At 34.4% G+C, this 25696-nt stretch overlaps 1 protein-coding gene across 22 annotated transcripts in view; it reads right to left on the bottom strand.

Moving 5' to 3' along the window:
• Window positions 1-25696, bottom strand: part of LOC110177593 (uncharacterized) — a 129244-nt gene that overhangs the window by 76637 nt on the left and 26911 nt on the right. For 11 of the 22 annotated variants that reach the window (XM_086829885.1, XM_086832551.1, XM_086831551.1 and 8 more), the window contains one exon: window positions 17032-18071. The exons of 10 other annotated variants lie outside the window; for them this stretch is intronic. In XM_086829885.1, coding sequence (XP_086686011.1) covers window positions 17032-17869 — 838 coding nt within the window. In that variant the 5' untranslated portion in view covers window positions 17870-18071. Of the gene's footprint in view, window positions 1-17031; window positions 18072-24781; window positions 25061-25696 lie in introns of those variants that run through there. One more of the 22 variants, XM_086830694.1, reaches the window with a different exon arrangement.

The raw sequence follows: 25696 nt of genomic DNA on the forward strand, positions 1-25696 counted from the left end.
AACTGCGAGGGAGGGAAGAAAAAAGTATCTAGCATCTTTAAGCTGTGTGTATCTCGCGGATGTGTGTCACTTCAGAGGGAATAACTTTGGCCCAAGACATCGAAGGAAAATGTGACACAAAGAATAACAACGAGGAAAATCTTTGGCTCATTTCAAATGGCGCCAACAAAGAAAATTGAGGAGAGTGTGTGGAGGGGAAGGAAATTGCGGAAAATTGCTAGGAAAAATGTGGTGACAAATCTCTTTCTCTCTTTGGGGTGAACATATAAATGTGTAGGGGAAATTGTACTAATCATTTAGGGATGTATTTGAAGGAGTTATCTTATAAGTTTAATTAATTAAATTGTCACAAAAAAATAGGATTTCAATTAATGAAATAGTTTTTAAATAGATCCAAAACATAATATTACAAAATTTATTTTTAAACACTGAGATTTCTCTCTAAAAATCCTTCAGTATTGATTCATAAGCTATATAATAAATTAAGTGGAAGTAACAAGTTTAAATCTTGTGTTAAAATCACCCTTAACTTCTACAATTGTCTCCCAATAAAAAACCAAATATTTTTTAATTGGTTTAATTCCCTTTTGTTGAACTACCATAATTTATTCGAGTCACTGTCGTTTATTAGTTTATTGTTCTTAATTATGCACAACCGGCAATTATTCATCAGACTTTATGGGAAAACTAGTAGTCTTGGTCTCCCCATGCCAACTCTTCCCACACTGCAGTTAATTAATTTTAAATTAATAGTTTTCCCACTCGGCCATAAAACCGGCATACCCCGAAACAAATTACACATCATCAGAATCACAGCACGAGACCAGCAGAAAATTGTTAAAGGCGCGTCTCATTCTCTTTCTCAATTTTCTAGCTTGTTTTCTCCCCTTTTTCTTTATTTATTTCTTTTTTTTTATTGGCCAAAAGGGAAAAAATACAGAAAAGCAAAACCAAACAAAATAAAAATAAAGAAAAAAAAAACAGCAAGCAAATAAAGCTGAGTATTTGCAAAAATAAAAAATAAAAATGAAAATAAAACAGAAATAAACAAAGCGGCAAACTGCGCTGTCGGCGTCTACAGAGGCGCCAGCGTTGCTCTGCCAGCGTTGTTGTCATATAATATTTTCTTTATTTCAATTTTTTTCCTTTTTCCCATATTTTGTTGGAGGAAAAACCGGTTTTTTTGAGCTTCGTTGAGGCGACGTTTGAATGAATGCAGCTTCCAAGATTTTGGCTTCTAAAAAAGCGTCAACAACAACGACAACAGCTACAACCAAAGCGAGTGAAGGGCGCGGTACACCAACAATAACACCAACAACAACAACAATAATACAAAAAAAAAAAAAAAAAAACAAAGTAATACTATGCGAACGCGTGGAAAACGGGTTTTCGCGAAAGTTGTTGTCATTGTTCGTGGCTGCTGTTATAGGTTTTTTTGTTGCTATTCTCGCTCAAGTGGGACTATTTTGTTGGTGTTTTTTTTACAGTAAAACTAAGCTAAAATAATAATCAATTATAATAATAAAAAATACATAATGAAAATGAATATATATATTATTTTAAATCCAAAGAAAAATGTTTATTAATCAAGCCATGCCTAATTTGTATCCTACAAATCAACTGCACTTTCAAATCGAAATTAATTTTCTTATTTGCTTTTATATAAAGTGGCAAATTATTTACAAAATTTACAAAAATAAAAAATAAATAATAAAATTAAAATTTTTAATTTGTTAAATATATATTCTGTATTTAATTTCATATTTTTTCTATCTTCCGCTAGATTCCAAGTCAGAAAGAAAACCCAAAAATATGGCTGGAAAAATCTTGTTTATGGTTTTTCTTCCATTGTTTAAAGGGAAATGGAAATAGGGGAAAAGCTGCCAGTACTTGGAGAAAAACAAGTCATAAACTGGCAGCAAATGAAAGTCAAGGAGTAAAAGTATGAACAAAAATAAAAAGGAAAAAGCAAAAGGCATAGGATATTAGCGGATAATTAATTACAAACAAGAATTATGAATGTTCAAGTGGGATTTATGTAAAGGATTCATAGGGAGAGCAAGGATTTCCACTTGAGTTGCTAAAATAATTCAAAGAAATATTAAAGTTATGAAAGAAAATGTGCTCTATCTTATTAACTTTATAATTCTTGAATTTTCATCTATTTCCTTGCTAAATAATTAACAAAAAATATACCCCAAGCCTGCTCTTAACTTATCTCCACGATAATGCCTTTATGCAAGATATATAGTAGATATCTATTTGTTTTATTTAAGTCGCAATTCTATGTAAAATGTCAATTGGTTTGTTCCACTTTAAAGTGCACTCACACATTGCCTTATAAATCAACAAAAATCGTTGCTGATAACTACACCGCAAACACGACAACAATAACATGAAGAATTTATTTGCACAACGTGATGTGCTCAACAATTTGTTAAAATAACACGACAAAAAAAAATCAAAGACAACAAAAAACTAAAGCTTGAGGTGAATTTCAGCACCTCACAAAAGCCAAAGAGATATATAAATTATTTCAATGACTTTAAGCTATGTCTCGCATGTACAAATAAATAAAAGACGAACAAAAAATAATAGAAGACACAGACATGTCAAAGCTGAAATCCCACAAAAACAAGCCAAAAGTTAATTACATTAAAAAGCAAAACAGAAAATTTAAGAGAGTGAGAAGGAGGCGCTGCCAAATGTCAGAGGGGCATCAAGTCATGGCAGAAAGTGAAACACTTGCAAACCAACAAAAAATGAAAAAGAAAAAGTGTAACAAATTGTATGGAAAATAAATTATTTCTCCATCTCTCTCGCTCTCCTGAGCTCTTTCTCTAATTTGCACCTCATGCTAATTTTTATACAAAATAGGTTTTTTTTTGTTGCTTTAAAATTCCCCTATATATGTATACACTTTTTGCTGAAGGTTATTTAGCGCTAATTGATGCCAGGCAAAAGCAATTACATCGAGTCCCAGGCTTTTATATATTATATCAGAACGATTTGATAGCAATTTGAAGCTCAGAAATTAATTATAATCGTTTGTGCAATCAAAATTCGGGAGGGGAAAGCAGCTTTTCCGAAATGTATATATATTTGTATATCGAAACAGAGCTCAAAAAGCGCGTCATACAGATGCACATGCACAAAATTTTAAAATCGCATTACGTATACGCAACGTTGCACAGCAGCAGCAGGAAAAAAAATAAATAAAGGGAAAATCGTGACCGAAAAGTAGCATTTGTTTATTTTTGTGCTCTTCTGAACGAACTTCGAACACAATCATTGAAGCATAACGTAATCATAGACAGCCAATGACAAAATTCGATTCACTTTACAACATGTCCATCGGATAGTTGTTGATATTGAGCAATCTGTATATAAATTATGGATATCGGATAGAGTTACTGATTATTATAGGAAAAAAAATATTGAAAGAAATAATGCAGAGTGTGGGATTTACAGGGGAATAAAAAAATATTTATTACTATGCTTTATATGCAATTTAAGAATGAAAGAAATATATAGAGCTTGGGATTTTAAATTGCATTCCAAGATATACATGTTTTCATGGTAACAATTAATAGGAAAATGTTTGATTTTGTTTAAAAAAAAAAACACCACAAGTTTTATAGCAGATTTAATGCAAATGTCATATTTACTTTAATAAGAGCTTGAAATAGTTAATCAAGCCTGCCTTTTAGTCACATAATTTCAAGAGAGATTCGAAGAAATTTTTACCCAATAGAGTCTTAAAAGTAGATTAAAAATTTGATATATTCAAGATAAAATATGTTAGAAATTTTGCTAGGTAAGTTAACTATATTTTCAATATATTGAAAATATATTTTTCTATTTTAATACATTATAAAAATATAAGAAATTTCTTTTAATAAATTATACAAGCATATATTTTTAGGAAAACCCCTTCACTAACTTTGAATTAATTACAAATAAATTTGCACACAATATGAACACCTTTCTCATTTCTCATGTCCAACTTCCATCATAGAAATATGCAAAATATTTAGCAAATCTAAACACGAATTGTATTGCCATCAAATTCCCATAGAAAATCACCAATAAATTCCAAACATTGTCATTCATATGATTCACCTGCACAGTCAAGGCAATTAGAGGACTTCTATTTGTACATTTCTTGACTGCAAAACTTAATTGTATACCCCAAGACCGAGCATGATGTGCCCCATTATATGCCCCACGCAAATTGCTGGCGTCTGTGTCAAAGTCAATTATGAAACCAATTTCTGAAATGATGCCAGGCTTCTCTGTGTCTCTAAGTCTCCGTGTCTCTGTGTCTCCCTGTCTCCACATCTCCATTTCACTATTTCTCTTTATATCTCCCTATATATCTCTATATCTCCCTCCTATATGCACTCGTAATTGGCCGAATTTCGTGTATTGTTTGAATTAAATTGGAGAAGGAGAGAGACTTATGAATAATGGAATGGCAATGAATCATGCGACGATCGAATAATAACGAATGAACAATAACAAATTGCATGTTAAATGCTTGGTCTTGGTCATAAATTGTCCCAGACTTGCAGCAGCTGCTGCTGCTTCTTTATTATTCCTATCACCATTTTTTCTTTACCATTTTCCTCATCATTTCTTTTTTTTCACTTCTCTTTGCGTGAATGAAATTGCTCATACGCCTAGTTGGACGCTTAGAAAAATGCAAGCCGACTAATTGCATTGACATTTGACATCAGCCATTGGGTTTTATAAATAGAAATATGAACATCATGTTAATTGACTTGTGCAGGCGAAGGAAAACTACTTCCACTTTATGCCACATAAAATACCTTTTCTATTTTGAAGAAAACCTAATATATTTAAACAAGGTTCAATGCCCTTTTTGTCACAACAAGCAAAATCCAATCAGATTTGAGCATCTCTTCTCTCAATTTAAGCAAATATTTGCTTACAACTTACAACAGCAAAATTTGATATGTAAATAAAACCCAATGTTTACCGCCGACGCCGCCGCCCAAGGCAGACCAAATAAAAGTGGTTTTTCTGTATTTCAATTAACATAACATTTTGTGCGTGTGTGTGACTGTTGAAAATCCAAAAAAAAAAAGAGAGTAAAACTGAACTTTAATGATTTTTTTAATACAAAAATCCTTGAAAACAATTTCTCGTTTTTATTTTTGCATATATTTTATCAGCTTGTTAAAAGTATGTCATGGCTATTTAACATTGAATTATATTTAATTTACTTGTAGTTATTTTTTGTATTCTGGCTAATAAGAGAATAATTTTTGCATGTCGGGATTTTGGGTTTATTATACCTTTGCAGGGTATAATAATTTAAGTCAGAAGTTTGCAACGCTTTAAATTACTATGATATTTAAGTATCTATAACTTCTAAGCAACTGTGAACATTAAGTAGCTCTGAACAGTAAGTATTTATAACCAGTAAGTAACTATGATCAGTAAGTATCTATGATTAGTAACTCTGAACGGTTAGTATCTATGAGAAGTAAGTAACTCTGAACTCTGAGAAGTAATTTAATTGGCCACGTCATATTTTTGGGTTCGAAGGATGATCACTTGCACTATCACTTGAGATGTTAACACTAGGTACCCCTAGGACAGACTGAGGCGCGCGGGCCCTCAGCGCCTCTATTTATAGTCCCCGAGCAGAGCAGAGAAGAGCAGAGAAAGTGAGTGTGAGTGGGTGGGAGAGAAGCAGTTGCCTCTAGAGATTAACATAGCGAGAGAGGGGGAGAGGCAGAGAGGAGCAGCGAGCCGATATTTAATTTAACTCTGATCAGTAAGTAACTCTGAGCAGTACGTAATTCTGATCAGTAAATATCTATGAACATTAAACAACTCTGATCAGTAAGTAGCTATTAGCAGTAAATAACTTTGAACAGTAAGTATCTATAACCAGTAAGTAACTATGATCAGTAAGTATCTATGATTAGTAACTCTGAACGGTTAGTATCTATGAGAAGTAAGTAACTCTGAACTCTGAGAAGTAATTTAATTGGCCACGTCATATTTTTGGGTTCGAAGGATGATCACTTGCACTATCACTTGAGATGTTAACACTAGGTACCCCTAGGACAGACTGAGGCGCGCGGGCCCTTAGCGCCTCTATTTATAGTCCCCGAGGAAAGAGAGGAGCAGAGAAAGTGAGTGTGAGTGGGTGGGAGAGAAGCAGTTGCCTCTGGAGATTAACATAGCGAGAGAGGGGGAGAGGCAGAGAGGAGCAGCGAGCTGATATTTAATTTAACTCTGATCAGTAAGTAACTCTGAGCAGTACGTAATTCTGATCAGTAAATATCTATGAACATTAAACAACTCTGATCAGTAAGTAGCTATTAGCAGTAAATAACTTTGAACAGTAAGTATCTATAACCAGTAAGTAACTATGATCAGTAAGTGTCAATGAACATTAAGTAACTATGATCATTAAGTAACTATGATCAATAAGTATCAATGAGCATTAAATATCTATGATCAGTAATTAACTATGAGCAGTAAGTATGTATGATCAGTTACTAACTTTGAACACTAATAAACAATGACTTGAAACTTTTGTAACACAACACATTTCTGAGACTTGGACGGCAGAAGTCACTTCGTTCCGGGGATGTTAGAACAAGTTGAGAATCAAATTTAAGGTATTTGAATGAATCTATGGAGTTTTTCTTCTATATAATTTTACTAGTAAATAAGTCGAAGCATGGGGAATCGGTGGACTATATATATACATATATATATATAGCTGCTATAGGAATGTTCAGTAAATAAATATGATCAATAATTAACTATGAGCCGTAAGTAACTATGAGCAGTAAGTAACTCTGATCAGTAAGTAGCTATTAGCAGTAATTAACTTTGAACAGTAAGTATCTATAACCAGTAAGTAACTATGATCAGTAAGTATCTATGATTAGTAACTCTGAACGGTTAGTATCTATGAGAAGTAAGTAACTCTGAACTCTGAGAAGTAATTTAATTGGCCACGTCATATTTTTGGGTTCGAAGGATGATCACTTGCACTATCACTTGAGATGTTAACACTAGGTACCCCTAGGACAGACTGAGGCGCGCGGGCCCTCAGCGCCTCTATTTATAGTCCCCGAGCAGAGCAGAGAAGAGCAGAGAAAGTGAGTGTGAGTGGGTGGGAGAGAAGCAGTTGCCTCTAGAGATTAACATAGCGAGAGAGGGGGAGAGGCAGAGAGGAGCAGCGAGCCGATATTTAATTTAACTCTGATCAGTAAGTAACTCTGAGCAGTACGTAATTCTGATCAGTAAATATCTATGAACATTAAACAACTCTGATCAGTAAGTAGCTATTAGCAGTAAATAACTTTGAACAGTAAGTATCTATAACCAGTAAGTAACTATGATCAGTAAGTATCTATGATTAGTAACTCTGAACGGTTAGTATCTATGAGAAGTAAGTAACTCTGAACTCTGAGAAGTAATTTAATTGGCCACGTCATATTTTTGGGTTCGAAGGATGATCACTTGCACTATCACTTGAGATGTTAACACTAGGTACCCCTAGGACAGACTGAGGCGCGCGGGCCCTTAGCGCCTCTATTTATAGTCCCCGAGGAAAGAGAGGAGCAGAGAAAGTGAGTGTGAGTGGGTGGGAGAGAAGCAGTTGCCTCTGGAGATTAACATAGCGAGAGAGGGGGAGAGGCAGAGAGGAGCAGCGAGCTGATATTTAATTTAACTCTGATCAGTAAGTAACTCTGAGCAGTACGTAATTCTGATCAGTAAATATCTATGAACATTAAACAACTCTGATCAGTAAGTAGCTATTAGCAGTAAATAACTTTGAACAGTAAGTATCTATAACCAGTAAGTAACTATGATCAGTAAGTATCTATGATTAGTAACTCTGAACGGTTAGTATCTATGAGAAGTAAGTAACTCTGAACTCTGAGAAGTAATTTAATTGGCCACGTCATATTTTTGGGTTCGAAGGATGATCACTTGCACTATCACTTGAGATGTTAACACTAGGTACCCCTAGGACAGACTGAGGCGCGCGGGCCCTCAGCGCCTCTATTTATAGTCCCCGAGCAGAGCGGAGAAGAGCAGAGAAAGTGAGTGTGAGTGGGTGGGAGAGAAGCAGTTGCTATTAACATAGCGAGAGAGGGGGAGAGGCAGAGAGGAGCAGCGAGCTGATATTTAATTTAACTCTGATCAGTAAGTAACTCTGAGCAGTACGTAATTCTGATCAGTAAATATCTATGAACATTAAACAACTCTGATCAGTAAGTAGCTATTAGCAGTAAATAACTTTGAACAGTAAGTATCTATAACCAGTAAGTAACTATGATCAGTAAGTATCTATGATTAGTAACTCTGAACGGTTAGTATCTATGAGAAGTAAGTAACTCTGAACTCTGAGAAGTAATTTAATTGGCCACGTCATATTTTTGGGTTCGAAGGATGATCACTTGCACTATCACTTGAGATGTTAACACTAGGTACCCCTAGGACAGACTGAGGCGCGCGGGCCCTCAGCGCCTCTATTTATAGTCCCCGAGCAGAGCGGAGAAGAGCAGAGAAAGTGAGTGTGAGTGGGTGGGAGAGAAGCAGTTGCCTCTAGAGATTAACATAGCGAGAGAGGGGGAGAGGCAGAGAGGAGCAGCGAGCTGATATTTAATTTAACTCTGATCAGTAAGTAACTCTGAGCAGTACGTAATTCTGATCAGTAAATATCTATGAACATTAAACAACTCTGATCAGTAAGTAGCTATTAGCAGTAAATAACTTTGAACAGTAAGTATCTATAACCAGTAAGTAACTATGATCAGTAAGTATCTATGATTAGTAACTCTGAACGGTTAGTATCTATGAGAAGTAAGTAACTCTGAACTCTGAGAAGTAATTTAATTGGCCACGTCATATTTTTGGGTTCGAAGGATGATCACTTGCACTATCACTTGAGATGTTAACACTAGGTACCCCTAGGACAGACTGAGGCGCGCGGGCCCTCAGCGCCTCTATTTATAGTCCCCGAGCAGAGCGGAGAAGAGCAGAGAAAGTGAGTGTGAGTGGGTGGGAGAGAAGCAGTTGCCTCTAGAGATTAACATAGCGAGAGAGGGGGAGAGGCAGAGAGGAGCAGCGAGCTGATATTTAATTTAACTCTGATCAGTAAGTAACTCTGAGCAGTACGTAATTCTGATCAGTAAATATCTATGAACATTAAGTAACTCTGATCAGTAAGTATCTTTCACCAGTAAATATGTATGATCAGTTACTAACTTTGAACACTAATAAACAATGACTTGCAACTTTTGTAACACAACTTTAGTTCCTCAAGCTGTTAAAAATATTTCAATTTATTAAGCAGTTAAGCAGTCCTTTCCCTTATTTATTAATGAATTATATTATATTCCATTAGGTTAAGAACTTTTCTATAAGAGCCTACAAATGACACAAAAACAAAGGCAAAATAACAATCTAGCAATCATTATTAATGACTGAATATTTCAAATTAAATCCAATTAAATTTCCAAATAAATCCTTAATATCACAACTGTTTACTGAATGTATCTCTTTGTGTTGAATGTAAATTCTTAAGTTGAAACACAAACTTTAACTACAGTTAATTGATATTTTCTGCAATATCTGCGTGGCAGCTTTTTCTTGCCTTTTTCCATTTTCCAGGGAAAACTTTATCCTCACTTACTGAGTGGCAAAACTTTCCAAACTGTCAAATTGCCAGACAGATAAGGAAAATCACAAGAGGAGAAGGGTACCCCAGAGAGGGGGGGGGGTATGAAAAAGGAAAATGGCAACTCAAACAGAATCCGACACCTGGACAATGTCTGGTTGGAAGTCTGCAGCACAGGATGATAGTGATGATGATGATGATGATGATGTGGAGGGAATGATGACAGTCAGCGGAAATAAGAGACAAACTCTCTGACACATTTTGCCTAAGACTGTACCCGCCCAAGTGATATTTGTCCATCAGAAAAAATATAGTAAAACAAATTAAAGCCTCACCAGCAGACTGAATTTATTTCAATTTCGAAATGGCCTGAGCGGCAAAAAATCTCTTGACCTGCAATTCAGCTTCCTCTGTCTGGCCATCATTTGCAGTTCTTACTCATTAATTAAGTGCAGCAGCCAGATGAAAACTGACAGATACAAAATCTAAATGTAAAAATGTCACTGAAAAAAATAGTGTCACTTTAAATGAGGAGAAAATTTCATACTTATAAAGTTATTTATCTTTAGACCATTTTTTGAGGAATCTAAAATTGAAATTTAATATTAATAAGGCTGGAAAATTACATTTCCGAGTTGTTTAAATTTTCAAGAAATGATCTGAAAATTGTTTCCTATTTTAAACATTTATTTATTGATCTTTAATTATCCAACAGCTTCTAAGTGTTTTTTCGGGATTAAAATATATTTCCTCAATATTAAGGTACTTGTTTTTCAATCTTTAAATTTCCCTATAATTTTGTAGTGATTATTCTGTATAAATTTTTGTATTCAGAAATATCCCCATTCAACAATAAATTCCAAATCCATACATAATTTTTCCACTGCATATTTCTACATATTTACAATCTTTTATTTACGTTTAAATTGCACTTTATGTTGCCTCATACATATTCAACCATTAATAACAAAAGTAAATTGCAATCTTTGTTGAATGAAGTTCAGTTCTTTTACGAGGCGCAACTTTATTTTATATTTTTTTTGTACTGAACTCTGTCGATTGACCGATTAACATAAACATTTTTCCTGATTAATGGCCATCGGCAGAGTGTTTTATTTGGTCTGGGTGCGGTCCATCACATTGATCGATCATTGTTCGAAGTCTATATATGTATATAAATAGTATATATGGTGGTATATTCTATGGTATTCAGTGGGCCAAGTTAGTGCCACTAAGCGAGGTCATTACAGACGTTAGTCCATTAATCATATTCCACAGATTATCAATGGGTCATGGCTTCGATTTGTTGCCTTATTGTTGAAGCTTCCCTTTATTTTATTTTTTCTTCGAGAAGCTGTCAAAGGTAAATGTGTTAAAGCGCTTTCAAAACTTGTTAACTTTAGGTTTAAGTTGAAGCCTGGGGCTTAGGTTGAGCTTAAGTTTCGAATTGGAGTTGGAAGAAGATAATGTTGGATTTTGTTGCTTAAGGGGGATTAATGGAAGCTATAGCTATTTTTACTATGAAGGTGTTGAAGGCAGCTTACATTTCTATCTTTGTAAAATTTATGGTGGCTTGGGAACCTTAAAAATCCCACACAAATGTTTTGTACTATTTTGAAAGTTAACTAAACTTTAATTTATTATTACAAAATATATTGAAAGAAACAACTTTTACAATATATAATCTAATAAATTCTCAAAGAAATAACAAAGTTAAAGGTAAAACCCAATGGTCATTCTTTTAATGCCTTAATCAACCGGCAAATAAACACTTATCAACCATGGGGAAACTCACGTTTTATGCAAACAAATATCTTATCTAAAAAACCAAGCCAAGACCACATTTCCCATAGAAAAAAGACAGGTTAAAACAAAGCAAAAAACCTTTAAAGATGACTAAGAACCGTCTAAAAAAAAAACACCGACAAAAAGTATCAAATTAAAAGTGCCAAATATTTCTCACGTTTGCTGATGAATTTGATGGTAATCATCTACCATAATCATCAGTAATCATTTTTTTAGCCCGACACCAATTAGCACCTTCGGATTGATCCAAACCCACGCAAGAATCAGAAAAAAAAGGAAATAAATTAAGCAAAGAAAATCTACAACAAAATAATTGTAAAACACGCAACAAGGTAAGGCTTACGTAAGACTCTAAGATTGTATAAATTATACTCCCACTTCCCCTCTTTTGCAGACAGACCAAAAATATACGAATTTTAATCAGACAAACATTTTGACGCCGCGCAGTTTTTATTGATTAATGGCGTTCGATTAGGGTCTCATAAATTAATAAAAGAACTGTAGGAATGAGACAGAACCAAGTCCCAAAATTGAAGCGTCATTAAACACACGAAATAAAGGTGAACCAAAGACCGGGAAAGTACAATGAAAAATAATTTTGGAAGAGCATAAAAGAACCCAGTTTGGCTGTATATATAATACGCAGATTCCAGCAGCCTTTTATGCTATATAAATAGCAGACACACCCCCTCTTAAAAAAAATGTATTCACAAAAGCTGAAGACTTTTCTACTACGCAACGTTTTCCCCTCTCCGCCTTTTTGAAACCACTTCATGTGTCAAGTTTCAAGTTCAACATTAACCCCTTATGAACTTAATTAAGCAAAATATCAAAGAGCAGTGAAGTGCAGCAGTAAAAGTAAGTATTTCTAAAGCAGAATTATGCTTTTGTTTTAACTAGACTTAATTATGGTATTAAATGAAAGTCCGAGGGTGTGAAATGAAATTATAAAGCCTGCCTTAGAAATTTTTAGTAGAATTAAGATGCTGAGAGTTCAAAAATCAAATAGAATAGAATAGATTCAAAAACTAAAGCCCTCCAATAAGCATTAACGAAATATTTTAGATGTAATTAATATAGAACAATTAACACCAAGAAACCCTACATATTTTATTGATATTTTTATATGCTCAGTTTTTGGATAAATTCAAGTTTTAGAAATATCATAACTAAGCCAAAAATGCCTTAATTTCAATTCGGAAAGCGTTTCTGTGCTAGTTTTTATAGGGATATCAATTATACATACTAGGATTTAAAATTAAAGAAATTCCATTTTTTTTTTTTTAATTTTTAGAATTTTAATGATGTAACCCCTTATAAAATTTGGAACAAAATTTTTCAAAAATTTTTCTTTCCACCAAACATACTTAGAAAGATTCGCCTGGCGATGCTGATCAAGAATATATATGATTTATAGGGTCGGAAACGACTTCTTCACTGCGTTTTTAGCTTCTGACTAAAATTATAATACTTAGCAAAGGAATAAATGTATATAATTTACCATTAAACTTCTCCATATTACCCCTTGGGTTAAACCTAATTATTCCTCCTCCATTTGACATATGAACTACCTCGACAGACATTGTTTTTATTGTTATTGTTATTATTATTATTATTATTATTATTTTTCTACCGTTTTGACAACTTTGTATTTATGTTTACCTGCCTGTCTGCTCACCGCACTCAAACTTCAACTCATATTCAAATTCAAACTCACATTCACACTCAACCCGGCTCAACTGTTTTCGAAAACCCCATTCTTATCCCCTCCCACATTTCGGCACTCCACTTTTTATAGCTACTGTATTTTTTTCGGCTAATGGGCGGTAACTGTAGAACTGACAACAAAATTGGCGTGCAAATTGAAAATAGGAAAACAAAACACAAACAAAAATATACAAAAAATACAAATAATAACAACAAATTGAAGCTACTTCAATGATATTTCAAGCCTCGACATTGTATAGATTTGATGGCCTTATTATAAAAAAGGGAAAAAATAAAAACCAGCTACTAGAATAACAGCTTATTGATTTGCACAGCTGGTCATTGATTGAGGGGGTGAAAATGGTGGGCTAGAAATTTTCCAGAAAAGAAAAAAACACTCTCCGCTTGTCAGGGGAAATGAAACGGACGCTTGATGAATTCAAAAGTAATTGAAAAATTTTGTTTTTCAGGTGGAAAGAGATGAAGCAGCAGCAAGGGGATCTCGCCAGTTAGTTCGATTTGTGTTTTATTGAAGGCAATTTGTTGTTTGCCTCTCAGTCATGTTGTTTTTTTCCCAGTTAGTAGTAATTGAACATCATAAATTGCAATCGGCATTTTTTCGTTATTGATTTTACAAATTTAGCAAATCAATTAAGTTAAGCCAGAGTCATGGGAAAGAATGACACACGAGTCATATGATGACGATGCTATATAAGCTTTTATTATTATATAAATATTTAACAATTTACACATGAGCAACAAACGAACGTAACATTTAAAAACAAATAGCCCGATTAAATCGACAATAAATTTCAAACAAAATAATTGCAAAAATATTCAAGGAATGCGGCTAAACCAAAAGCAGTCAGGCAACAAATAAAAAAAGGAAAACAGAAACAAAGACGTTGACTTCGACACATGCACGGAAAATAAAATGTAAAATTACATATAGGCAATACAAATTTATTTAAAAAATATATATAAATATCAGTAAATATCAGTAACCTTTTCTTTTTTAGTTCAACGACAGCCAAAGCTTAATTAATGAATGAAAGTCAGAAACAGTAAAGAAATGAAATCATTAATGAATTCATTAATGACACACCATCAGATACGGCAATCTGGAAAGTTTTCGGTGACAGCTCTGATTAATCTGTCATATATTTTATATATCAATCAAGATCGAAAGTCAGCCACTAGTCATAATAATTATCTTTCAAAAAAAACCTATGGAACCTGTCACTATAAATTAATATAATAATTTTCCACAGTGCACAAAGTGGCGAACACCTGTTTATACCCACATATATATAGATATATATAAACAATCCGACTTCGACTTGATATAACTACAGTGAGTCATGAGTCTCGGGTTTGACACACTGAATTTAGCCCACACTCTCATCTCCTAGCTGGTTTTTATTATTTTTTGAGACACGTGCCCTCAAAGCAAACGCATTTAAAAGCCATTTCAATTCTCCACTTGAACTTGAAATCTACAGAAGAAGAGAAGAGTGAAGAAACTGAAACAGAAACAGAAGAAACAAAAGACGCCAAGTATTTTAATTGCATCTTTAAATGCCAATATAAAAGAAGCTCTCTGACAAACTTTGTTAATTTTGCTAAAAATAAACAATAAGCTCACTCTTTTTTTCTGCTTTCATCAGCATTTCTCTTGCTCCGTCTCTGCGACTCGTATTAAGTTTTGCTTTGATTGATGATGCCCGATTATGAGTCACTCAACTCGAAATATATTATAGAGAAATAAAATATATATAGAGAGAAATATATAGAGATCTCCCCAGTGGGTAAGTGGGTTAAGTCGGCAATTGATGTCCATTCGTATTGACATGTCACGGTAATCGGATATAGGGCAAAAATTATTACCACCATGATGACTTGTTGAATGCCATAAAATGAGACTAATAAAATCGAGGGTAAATAAAAATATAGAGCATAAATCAAACTGAAAAAGGCATTAATCAAATTCAGCAGAAATATAAAAAGTGGAAAATAATTTCACTTTAAAAAACCCAAATAGTTCAAAAACAAGGTTTAAAACATGGCTAAGTATATCAGATAAGTGCGAGCGAAATAGAAATATGAGTTAGTATCTTAGTTATTTAAAATCTTCTAGTTTTATCATCCGATTATAATCAATTTTAGAAACTTTTAAATATATTTGTTTAAATAGATATAGATATAGGTACAAAATTGTACAAATTTTACAAAATAATTCAAAAGTTTATGAATTTGTACAAAAAACACGAGTTTAAAAAACTCATAACTAAGCCAAAAAATCATGAAATTCAATTCGGAAAGCTGTTCTATATTAGTTTTTAATAGGTTAATAAATCTGCATACTTATTTTCAAAATTTTAACGATGTAAAACCTCAAAACATTTTGAACAAAAAATTTCAAATTTTTTTCTTCTTCCAAAGATAGCTAGATCGACTCGCCTCTTCATGCTGATCAAGAATATATATGATTTATAGGGTCGAAAATGATTCCTTCACAGCGTTACAAGATTCGAACTAAAAATGTATCAAAATTATTTATAAATTTTTTTGCTATTTAAAACTCTTTTTTTATTACTTTAAAAGGTTTTCAATTTAAGAGTTGAACGACATTCCTTTGGTGCTACACCCTTTTGAACCGCACCCTCGGATTTCCTCTGTTGTCACACCTGTGAAAAGTGTGTGTGTTGGTTGGTTGTTGTGTCTGTGTCTGTGTCGCCCCCACAAAAGAAGAATTAAAGCTGTTACCCTGTTCTCTGTTTCTGTTCTCTTCTTTTTAACGAGTATGTGCCCCTCTGTCAGCATATTGTATCGCTTTAGGCATCAGATAAAAGCATTGACAAAACCCGCTCCCTGCTCTCTATAAAAAAAACAACAACCAAAAGTCCCCTTTTCGTTCTACAATCCGCCGCAGAGTCAAGTGCAGTGAACCATTTTGGGGCTCGTCGTCGTCGTCGGGCACACAAAAATGGAAAATGGAAAACAAAAAACGGCGAAAAAAAAATCACATTTCCGTTCTGCATTGAAGTGTAAAAAAATCGAATTAAAAAATAGATATGGAAATGATCGAAGTTGGGAATACCCCTAAAGATCTATTACACGCTTGGCATTTGTTTAAGTTAATAAGCTTTGGTTATTAATGTTTTATTGGGAAGCTAAACTACTTAAGATATTGGGTGAATTAATAAAAATCCAAAAGATACATTTGTATTAAGTAAGTAACTTGTTGAATTATTAGGACATCTAGCTGACTTTTTAAATAATTTATAAATTTACTATCATATTAATAGGTTCTTCCCTTACTAAAGAAAATGTTATTCAATTGAAATGAATTGGTTTTATATTGAATCAAAAATGCTAACTTATTTCAGATGGAATTTAAATTCTTTTAAAAACCCAATCCGCCAAATTAAGTAAACAGTCTCGCCCCATTAAAAAGTCTGGCTTGCACACGGCCTTTGAACTTTTTGGTTATATTTTTAGAACAAGGTAAGGTCGTTAAAGGTTTAATGTAAGCAAAATGTAAGCTAAAATATGCCCAGAATAAATATTGGTGTTTAGATTGGCCTTAATTTGTATTAAACCAACAAGACTTGGAATATACTTAATGTATTTTATGCTTTAAAAATATAAAAAAGACTCTTTCTGAAGATTATTTATAAAGAAATATATATTTCTTAAACTTGCAATATATTTAAAGCTGTTTATGCTTTATAGAAATATGAAAAGACTCTCCCTTAAACTTATTTATTAAGGAATCTATATTTAATAGATTTTTCCCTTTATATTCCCTTAGTGTAATTTCATGACCAACTTACCGCACTGCCCCCCATTGAGGACCAAGCCGTCCTTGAGCGCCTGATGTTGCTGCTGCTGCTGCTGCTGCTGCTGGGCGTTGTTGCTGCTGTGCAAAATATCCGACAGTGACAAGGACGAGGCTATGAGCTGACGTTTCTCCTCAAAGTTGAGGTAATCCATGGAGTTGCTCCGCTGTGGGGTTACGGTGATGGTCACCGACTTTTGCATCTTGGCCACCACACAGAGCTGCTGCTCGAGCTCCGATTGACCATTCCCCGACTGGGACTGACCATGGGCATTGGGGGAATCTGGTGGCGTGGCCGATTGGGCAGATGGATGATCGATGCCGTCGGTGAGATCGGGAGGTGGTAATTGCTGCTGCTGCTGCTGCTGTTGCTGCTGCTGTTGGTAGCTGTGATTGAGCTGATGTTGGCCATAGTAACTAAAGGCCGACTGAGCCGTGGCCGCTGAGTATGAGGGTGGACCCAGTGGCGAGTGTGGTGGGGCATGAGCCACCCTACTTGCAGCAGCCGGCGACAGTTGATAACCAGCTCCAGCTCCTCCTCCGGGTGAGTTCTGACCACCATCGTGTCCATTGATGGCTGCCACCAAGGTGGCCAAATTATTCCGACTGGTATTCCCAATGTTGCCCCTTTGGGTAAGCTGTGCCTGGGCCTGGAACTTGTGCTGCTGCTGCAGTTGTTGCAGCAATTGTTGCTGCTGCTGCTGGTAGGCCATCGGTGGATGTTGCAGCTGCTGCTGCTGCTGTTGCAGTGTGATGTTGCTGCTGTTGCTACTGTTGCTATTGTTGCTGGCCGTCGACTGTTGGCTTTGCAACTTGTTGCTCCTCAGCGACATGTTGTTGCCACCGTTACTCACTCCCTCATTGTCACGTGACAAACAACTAATTGGCGGTTAACACGCCGCCGGTGTGCGTGGGTTTTCCCACTTTTCTTTACTTTTTTGTATATTTTTCCTTTGCTTTTTTTCCTTGTTTCGCACTTCACTTTTCTTGTGTCACTTTTTCAAGGGTTTCACTTTTGTTTCGGTGGCTTAATTGCTGCAATTAAAACAGGTGTTGGGTTTAGCGGGCATGTTGCATGTTGCATGTCGCCGGTAAGTACTCCAGCAATCCAGGCAACATGGTATGAGAATTTATATCATAGTTAGCACTCTCTTTTAGATCGTCTAGAATCTAGATCTAATCTGACATTTTAAATGTTTTGTTTTTATTAATTTTATATTGTCACAGCATTTTTTATTAAAGTTTCCCAAGGAAAATCCGGTTGGTTACCACTTTTTAAGCACTTTGAATATATTTTAATATATTTTATAACACGCTGAGGTGTTGTTTTTATGGTTTATTTAAATGTTTGTATTGGATTTTATTACTCATTTAATATAGCCTTCATTTTCTTTACCATTTTATATTTTTTAAATTCATTCAATTGTTTTATTCAATTTCTCTATTACTTTTTCAATTTATAAGCAAAATAAAGACCACAAAACCCAATTTATAAATTCTTCTAGTTAAGATAACCAAAAGCAAAGTGAAATTGGCACACTTTTCCACCATTTTCTCAAACGACTTTAACACCCATTTTTTGGCACTGATAAAATAGCATAATCAAGAGCAACATTTCTGGCACTGCTTTTCGCCTCGAGAAAATTAACTGAAAATGCAGCCAAAGCATTTTCACACACAAATGCCACAAAAGCCGCAGTAAAAACATACAAACCCGAAGCCAAAAACCAAACTCTGGACCACTTGTCGTTGTCATCATCAAAAACGTTGCAATTGCCAACAGCTGGTGAAGATGGATGGATGGATGGATGTATGGAAAAGATCCAGGGGAAAAGTGCCGTACACACACATATACACACACTAATGGAGTAGATGGAAATCCATCCAAGGAAATGGAGCATCATCACTGTGCACTGTGTGCACCACTGCACCACTTGAAACTTGAAACAAAAGAAGCTAAAGCGAGACAGAAACTTGCTACTGCGTTTGGTCATGGGTTGGAGATGAAGGTGGGATGTGGGATGTGGAAACTCCTCTCAAGGATGCCTCTGAAGGATGGCCAAAGGCAACAAAGGAACAGGCAAAAAGTGGGGGTTGTTGGAGTACAAGGAGATGCCCCTTCAAATTGAAGTGTCCGTGGGGAAATCGAGTGTAACCAAGCCGAGAGAGGGTTAAGCAACAGAAGGGGTTAAGCCAGCTACTTGGAAAGCCAATTTTCAGGCTTTTTACTGATAAGGAAAGGGTTTAAAAGATTTAGATTATCAGGAAATGAGTCTGTAAATTAATAATTATAAAATATTTAAGGGATTCTGATAGCTATTGATTACAAAATATATTCCAAAACTAATATTTAATAAACAGAAAAGGATTTGCAAGGCATATAGTTCTTAGAAAATATAAGTAAGTTCCATTTAAAGGTTAAGGGATTATTTCCAGAAAGGCTCAAAGCAAATGCATTGTGAAAAAGTTGGGAATAAAAAAAATATAAAAAATCCCTGGAAAAATCAAAACAAAAAGAACAAAAACTCCACCACAAAACGAAGCAGGGAAAATGCATTTAAATCTCACTAGTGAAAACAAATCCTTTTCACAGCTCAAACAAACTGAAACTCAAACTCAAGCGGAAAGCCAAAAGTTTCCCTGGAGCCTTTAAACATTTTCCAACCATTTCCATAGTCAAGAGTAAAACACTGAAATAAATATTATTTTTATGACCCTATTTTAATATTTTAAAAATTCTTAAGAAAGAACATGAAAACTTATGATGAAATAATTGTTAAATCTAGGATTTCTAGCTTGATTTAAGGTCTATAAAAATGTTTATAACTTTTATATACATTTTAAAATTATATTTAAACATTTCTTGTAAAAGCACCCCACTTTATTCTCTGTGTAGCAAGGTCAAATGGCAACGAGTTGGCAGCTCGGGTTAAAGGAAATCTTATTAGAATGCATATTGGGACTCGCAGGTAGAAAACTTCGTTCAGTTGGAAGGCCCAGACAAAAGATAAAAACTCAAGGAAAGGTAGGGAAAAAAGAGGAAGAGAGAGAGAGAGGAACGACAGGCAAAGTGCACAGGTAAGCGGAATTAAGGCAAGATGATGATGATGATGACGACAGGATACACACAAAAAGGGAATGTCGACGAAAAAAAGAAATCGAAGAAAAAAATAATAATAAACCCGGCACGACATCAGCAGCTGGGACAAGGGATTCCAGAAGAATACAAAAAAATAAAGAAAATGATATAAAAAAGAACACGAAGAAGCCGCCACAGAAGATTATTACTGCGGCGAATTGAAATTCAAAAAGCGTTTCATTCTTCCCTTTTTTAAATTTAATTCGTTGCATTTTTTTGTATTTATGCGTTGAACTTGTTTTCCCTTTGAACTTGTTCTAGGAAGCAAATTTATTTTGAAAAATATATAAAGAAAATATTTCAGCACACCGTTTGTATGGTATTTTAAAGTTAAAACAATTATAAGAGTTTTAAAATAATTAAAAAGGTTAATAAATATATAAGAATTGATATGTCGTTGATATTTCTATGAAAAATGATTTGTTTCAACTATTTTTATTACCCTTTTTAATATACATTCTTAAATTGATTAAAAATTGAATATTCAATATGAATATTTATTTTTGAAATATTTGTCCATCCTTTTTTGATTTAAAAAGACACCTAAATATTTGTATCAACTGAAAAACATCCTCTTTATAATTATACTCTTTAAAAGAAAATCCCTCAAGCCTATTTTTTATGGCCACCCATTACAAAAAACTTTTTCTATATTTTATATTTTTATGTTTAATTTCTTGCTTGGTTTGCTGCCCCAAAAAGTCCATACAGATACAAAAATAAACAAAAAACTGAGAAAATTGGTAGCCAGAACACAGAGTTGGTTGAAAATCTTGGCTAAAAGTAACTGTAACTAGGCTTTTGTGGTCCGTGTGGCTTGCTATTTCTGTTTCATATATATACATTTATTTGTTGGTTGTTCCAGTGCACTGACTTTTGGCTCGTTAGCTTCGATTCTGTTTTGAGTCGGCAGTTAGTTAACTTTTTTTTGTTTCACTTTTTTATTCAGTTTTTTACTTTTTTGTGGATTTGGCGCGCGACTCACATTAAAAAGGCGGCCAGGCGCGAATTGAAGAGAGCTCAGGAAGTGGGGGAAAAAATGGGGGGAGTTGGGGAAATACTCGTAGAATGTGGCACAATAGGTGCACCGAAAGAAAATTATAATCAAATAAATTCTATATGAATATTTTTTATATTCTTTAATATTTTAAGTTAAGATGAAAGCAGATATACAGCTTTTCAATGAGGAAGAAAGTTAATTAGTAGCCATAGCAGGCTAATAATATAAATATCTTGAGAGATTGCAGTCAGAACTTGTTAGGAATTATAAGGACAACACAAGGGATGCTGAGATATTGAAATTAATTTATGACTTTAATCAAAGTGAAATATCTTTAGAGATTCCATAAAAAGATGTTATAGCAAAGAACCAGTGATTCCTTATCAGTATCTAAAACTAGATAACCGCTACATTTAGCAAGCTTACCCCTTGTACCAGTTGAAAATTACAACAACAACTCAAGCTATTCTAAGTTTTTATTCAACTTTACATAAATCCCTGTGTAATACCTTTAAGGATATTTTTCTCGTTTATTTTCCCCGATTCCTTTTCATATCTGCAGTGGCAAAAATAACAATAAGAAACTTTTTTTTATAATGCAGACAACATTTGTTTTAACGAGCGTCCATTGGTGCAAATGCAAAAAAAAAACGAAAGAGAGAAGCGATTAAATTAGCAAATGCGTTGACTGCAGGGGGGCGGGGAAAAAGGGGCGGAAATGTGGGGTACATGGGGATGTTGCTATGAGGGGGGATGCAACATATTGCACATTGCATATTGCACATTGCACATGTGGAACGGCGCTCTTGCAACTTGCAGCGTCAGCAGCAGGCGCATATTAAAAAAAAAGTATATATATATATGAGGAAAAAGCTCCAACAAAGAGCGGCTATCCGCCTCTCGCTCTCACCCGTATGCTGTCTCACTCGCTCTCGGTTTTGTGGCAAGTTCATTGAACCTCATTTACAGTTCAGTAGTTTAGCGATTTTATTCTCAAGAGAGCAAGCGAGAGAGAAGGCCTGAGAGGGAGGCCCGACTTTTATTTTTGTACTACTATTTTTTTGGGGCAACTCTGGCTTTGTGCGAAAAAAAAACAATAATTGAATTACAGTGAAACTTGGAAAATATTGTAATATTTATAGTTATTGTAGTTTTATTATTTGTTTAATTGTAGGCCCACATAACATTTAATTTGACTTAGAAAGCAAGCTCAAATAATTATTAACAATTAATTGAATAATTAGAAATTAAAAACATTAAAATTAACATTTAAGAAAAATTCAAAGAGTTTTTATTAAAGAAAATAGTAGTTTCCATTTCCCTTTTATTGAATTTCCCCTGTAAAATCTAAACAATAGACTAAAAAAAATCCAAAATAAATGTGAGACCAGAAAGGAAAGCGTTGGGAACAAAATAACAACAAAAACTAATGCGATTTGTGTAGCAGCGAAAAAAAAAACCTCAGAGATTCATGGATTTTTCGTTTGAGAGGCGGCGCCGCCGACAGCCAAAAGGCAATCAAATCCAATTAAGAGCAAAAATTCGAAAAATACAGAAAAACTCGATGGGGAAAAAGAACTTTGTTTCGTTATTGAACAAAAAACATACAGCCATATGTAAAAACCGAAAAAATAAAACACAAAAGTAACAATAATAACAACTTCCAGGCACACGCGACTTTGGATAATAAAATTTGCCAAAACTCAAAGAGAGACCAAAAAAAAGACGGCGATAGGCAAGGAGATGGGGAGATGGAGGTGAAGGAATAAACGGAGGCAGCAACAAACAACAAAACAGAAACCGAAACAGCAGCAAAAACCAACAACAATCAACTCTTTTGACCAGCAGCTGTCGCTTTAACCTCGCACAGTGGTACGAAAACCATTAGAACCATTAGGGGTGGGAAATTAACAAGTTAATGGTTTTAAAATCGATTACTTTGTTAATTTAAAGTAATTATTTTAAAGTTATTTAGCAAGTAGTAAATCAATTAATTTATAGAAATTTAAGGGGAATAATAAAATAAAAATTTTTAATGATACTATTTAGATATATTTTAAATTTTCCTTATGGAACGAAAGTACAAAATAATACTTCGTTTCCAGATAATCCTATTATGAAAATCAATAAATTTCTGATATCCTGAATATTTTTAAGTTTAAAGCTCCCCCTAAAAACGTCATTGTAACAGCATCGCTTCTACATTAATCTTCGTTTCACTGTACTGTGCGGTACAAGTGTACGGGGTTGCTGCTAATGGAACACAATTCACAATTCCACAATTGTGGAAGTGGAAGTGGGAAATGGAAATGGAAATGGAGGAAGAAGCCAGCCGCTGTCTCTATCTATCGCTTCTTTGAGTTTGGCATCTCTGTCTGGCAGTGCAACGACAGAAGCAACAAAAGCAAAAGCAAAACAGCAGCAGCAGCAGCAGCAGACAGCAGAAACCAATGGACAGAAAAACAACAACAGCAAAACGAACGGTGGAGAAGATTTGTTGTTTTTGTTGTTGTGGCGGCTGAAAACTTGTGCTCCCCCAGAGAAGCGGAGAAGAGATGTGGGGAGCCGAGAAAGAGCAAAAAAGAGAGGGAGAGGGAGAGGGTGGCGCAGTTAGTGCGTTCCACAACACACACACACAAGCATATAGAATTTTCGCATAAATTTAAATTTGCGCGCAAACGGCGTCTACAAACAAAAAATAAGTACTAGTAAGTACAGTGAAAACTTGTTTGTGAACTCTATAAAAAATCGGAATATATTTTAAAACAAACTATAACGTTAAAAATGGGAAAAATGTTAAAATTTTTGAATTGTTAAAGGAAATGGATTTAAAAACAGGGTTTAGAATTTATGCAATATGTTTGGTTCGGAACTATAACTACCAGAAATAATGAAAAATTTATTTATTTATATTATTCGATTAGAATAAATAACAGTTCCGTAAAATGTTTACCAAAACTGTAGTTAAAAATAACAACTACAAAATTAAATTACTTGCAATAGAAACACATTTAGAAATTCAAAAGAACTTAATTCTTTCAAAGAAAATACTATATAAAATTTAAATAAAATATTTCCACACACAGTAACTATTTTAAAATATTTCTTTCCGCACAGATCTCAGTTCTAATTAGTCATGTTCCACTGTAAGGGCAATAAAAGGGACCAAGAGAATGCGTTTCTTTTTTTTTGGGGTTGCTGGATGCTGCGTCCAGAGGGGTGGGTGTGGGATTATGTGTGGGCGGTGGCAAGAAGAGGAGCAGAAGAAGATGGAGCATGGGGTCGAAAGTCTGGAGTAAAGTGGAGTAAACTGAAGTCTGGAGCACAACAAAAAGTAGTAAAGGCATCCCAAAGAGTCAGCAGTGTAGAAGAGGGTGCAAAAATCTCGTAGTATACACACACTACCAGACTTTTCCTCAGCATGAAAATATAAAAAAAAGAAGAAATCCCGTCTAGACACACATTGTAAGTAGATGAAAATATTTGGTTGCAGAAAAAAAGAATAAGAGGAAATAATGAAATGTGTAATTTCCTTCACCAGCTAAATACACCACCCCCGTCGCCCTATTCCATTACCGTACACTATCTGTTTCCAGCACGTAATACCTTTGTGATAAGGAAGCAATTGTAGCACATTTCTCTGTTATTTTTTCAATTGCACCATCATTAAAATCGTGTTGTTGCGGATAAGATAAGGCACGAATAACTCCGATTGCGTTAAATATTTCCCACATTTTTCGTGTGGAAATCGCATTTAGCGAGCGTGCAAAAGAAATTCAATTATTTATGCATGAATGTATTTTCCATACTTGTGTTTAACACAAAAAACAGCTGCCACAAAATTAAACTGTAAAGTATTTTGTTTATTCAACGAGAGCGAAAAAAGCCGGCAGCTAACTGTTTATTTTGCATGGTTTATTGTTATATTCTGTTTATGCTATTTTTATGGCCACCTCTCTTTTCCGTCTTGAAATATTGTTTTGTATTTTTGATTTCACTTTTTAACGATGAATATAAGATGGTGTCTTTTATTTGAATTTTTTATTAATACTGTAAATTCTCTATAGAGTATAGAGAGAATTTCACCATATTGTGCTTTAAGAATTATTATTTAGGAACTTTGCACACAAAATAATTGGTTTATTTGTTGATTTTTATATAGAAAATAATTACTTATATTAAACCTTCACTTTCCGAGCCTTCACTGTACACAAATTCACACCAAAAATGCATAGTTTTCTAATTCTTTTGTATTCCCTTTTCTCTTAAACACCTGTCTCCGTTGATTGTTTAATCATTATTTATTTGTTGTTATGCATTTACATACTACTTTCCATGTTTTCTAACTTTGCTTTGTTTGTTTAATGAATTCACTGGGAAAATACAACAACAACAACAAATTGGGCAAAGGAATTTGTTTAAAAAATTTCTGAACTGAGAGCGAACTAGTGAGCGAGAGAGGGAGGGCGGGAGAGAGCAGTGGGACAGAGAGAGGTAGAGAAGTTGTAAAACCGGATTTTC

The sequence above is a fragment of the Drosophila serrata genome, unplaced genomic scaffold (assembly GCF_035046125.1).
Source record: "Drosophila serrata isolate PLE 108 unplaced genomic scaffold, ASM3504612v1 contig_2, whole genome shotgun sequence".
Taxonomy (NCBI): Eukaryota; Metazoa; Arthropoda; class Insecta; order Diptera; family Drosophilidae; genus Drosophila; species Drosophila serrata.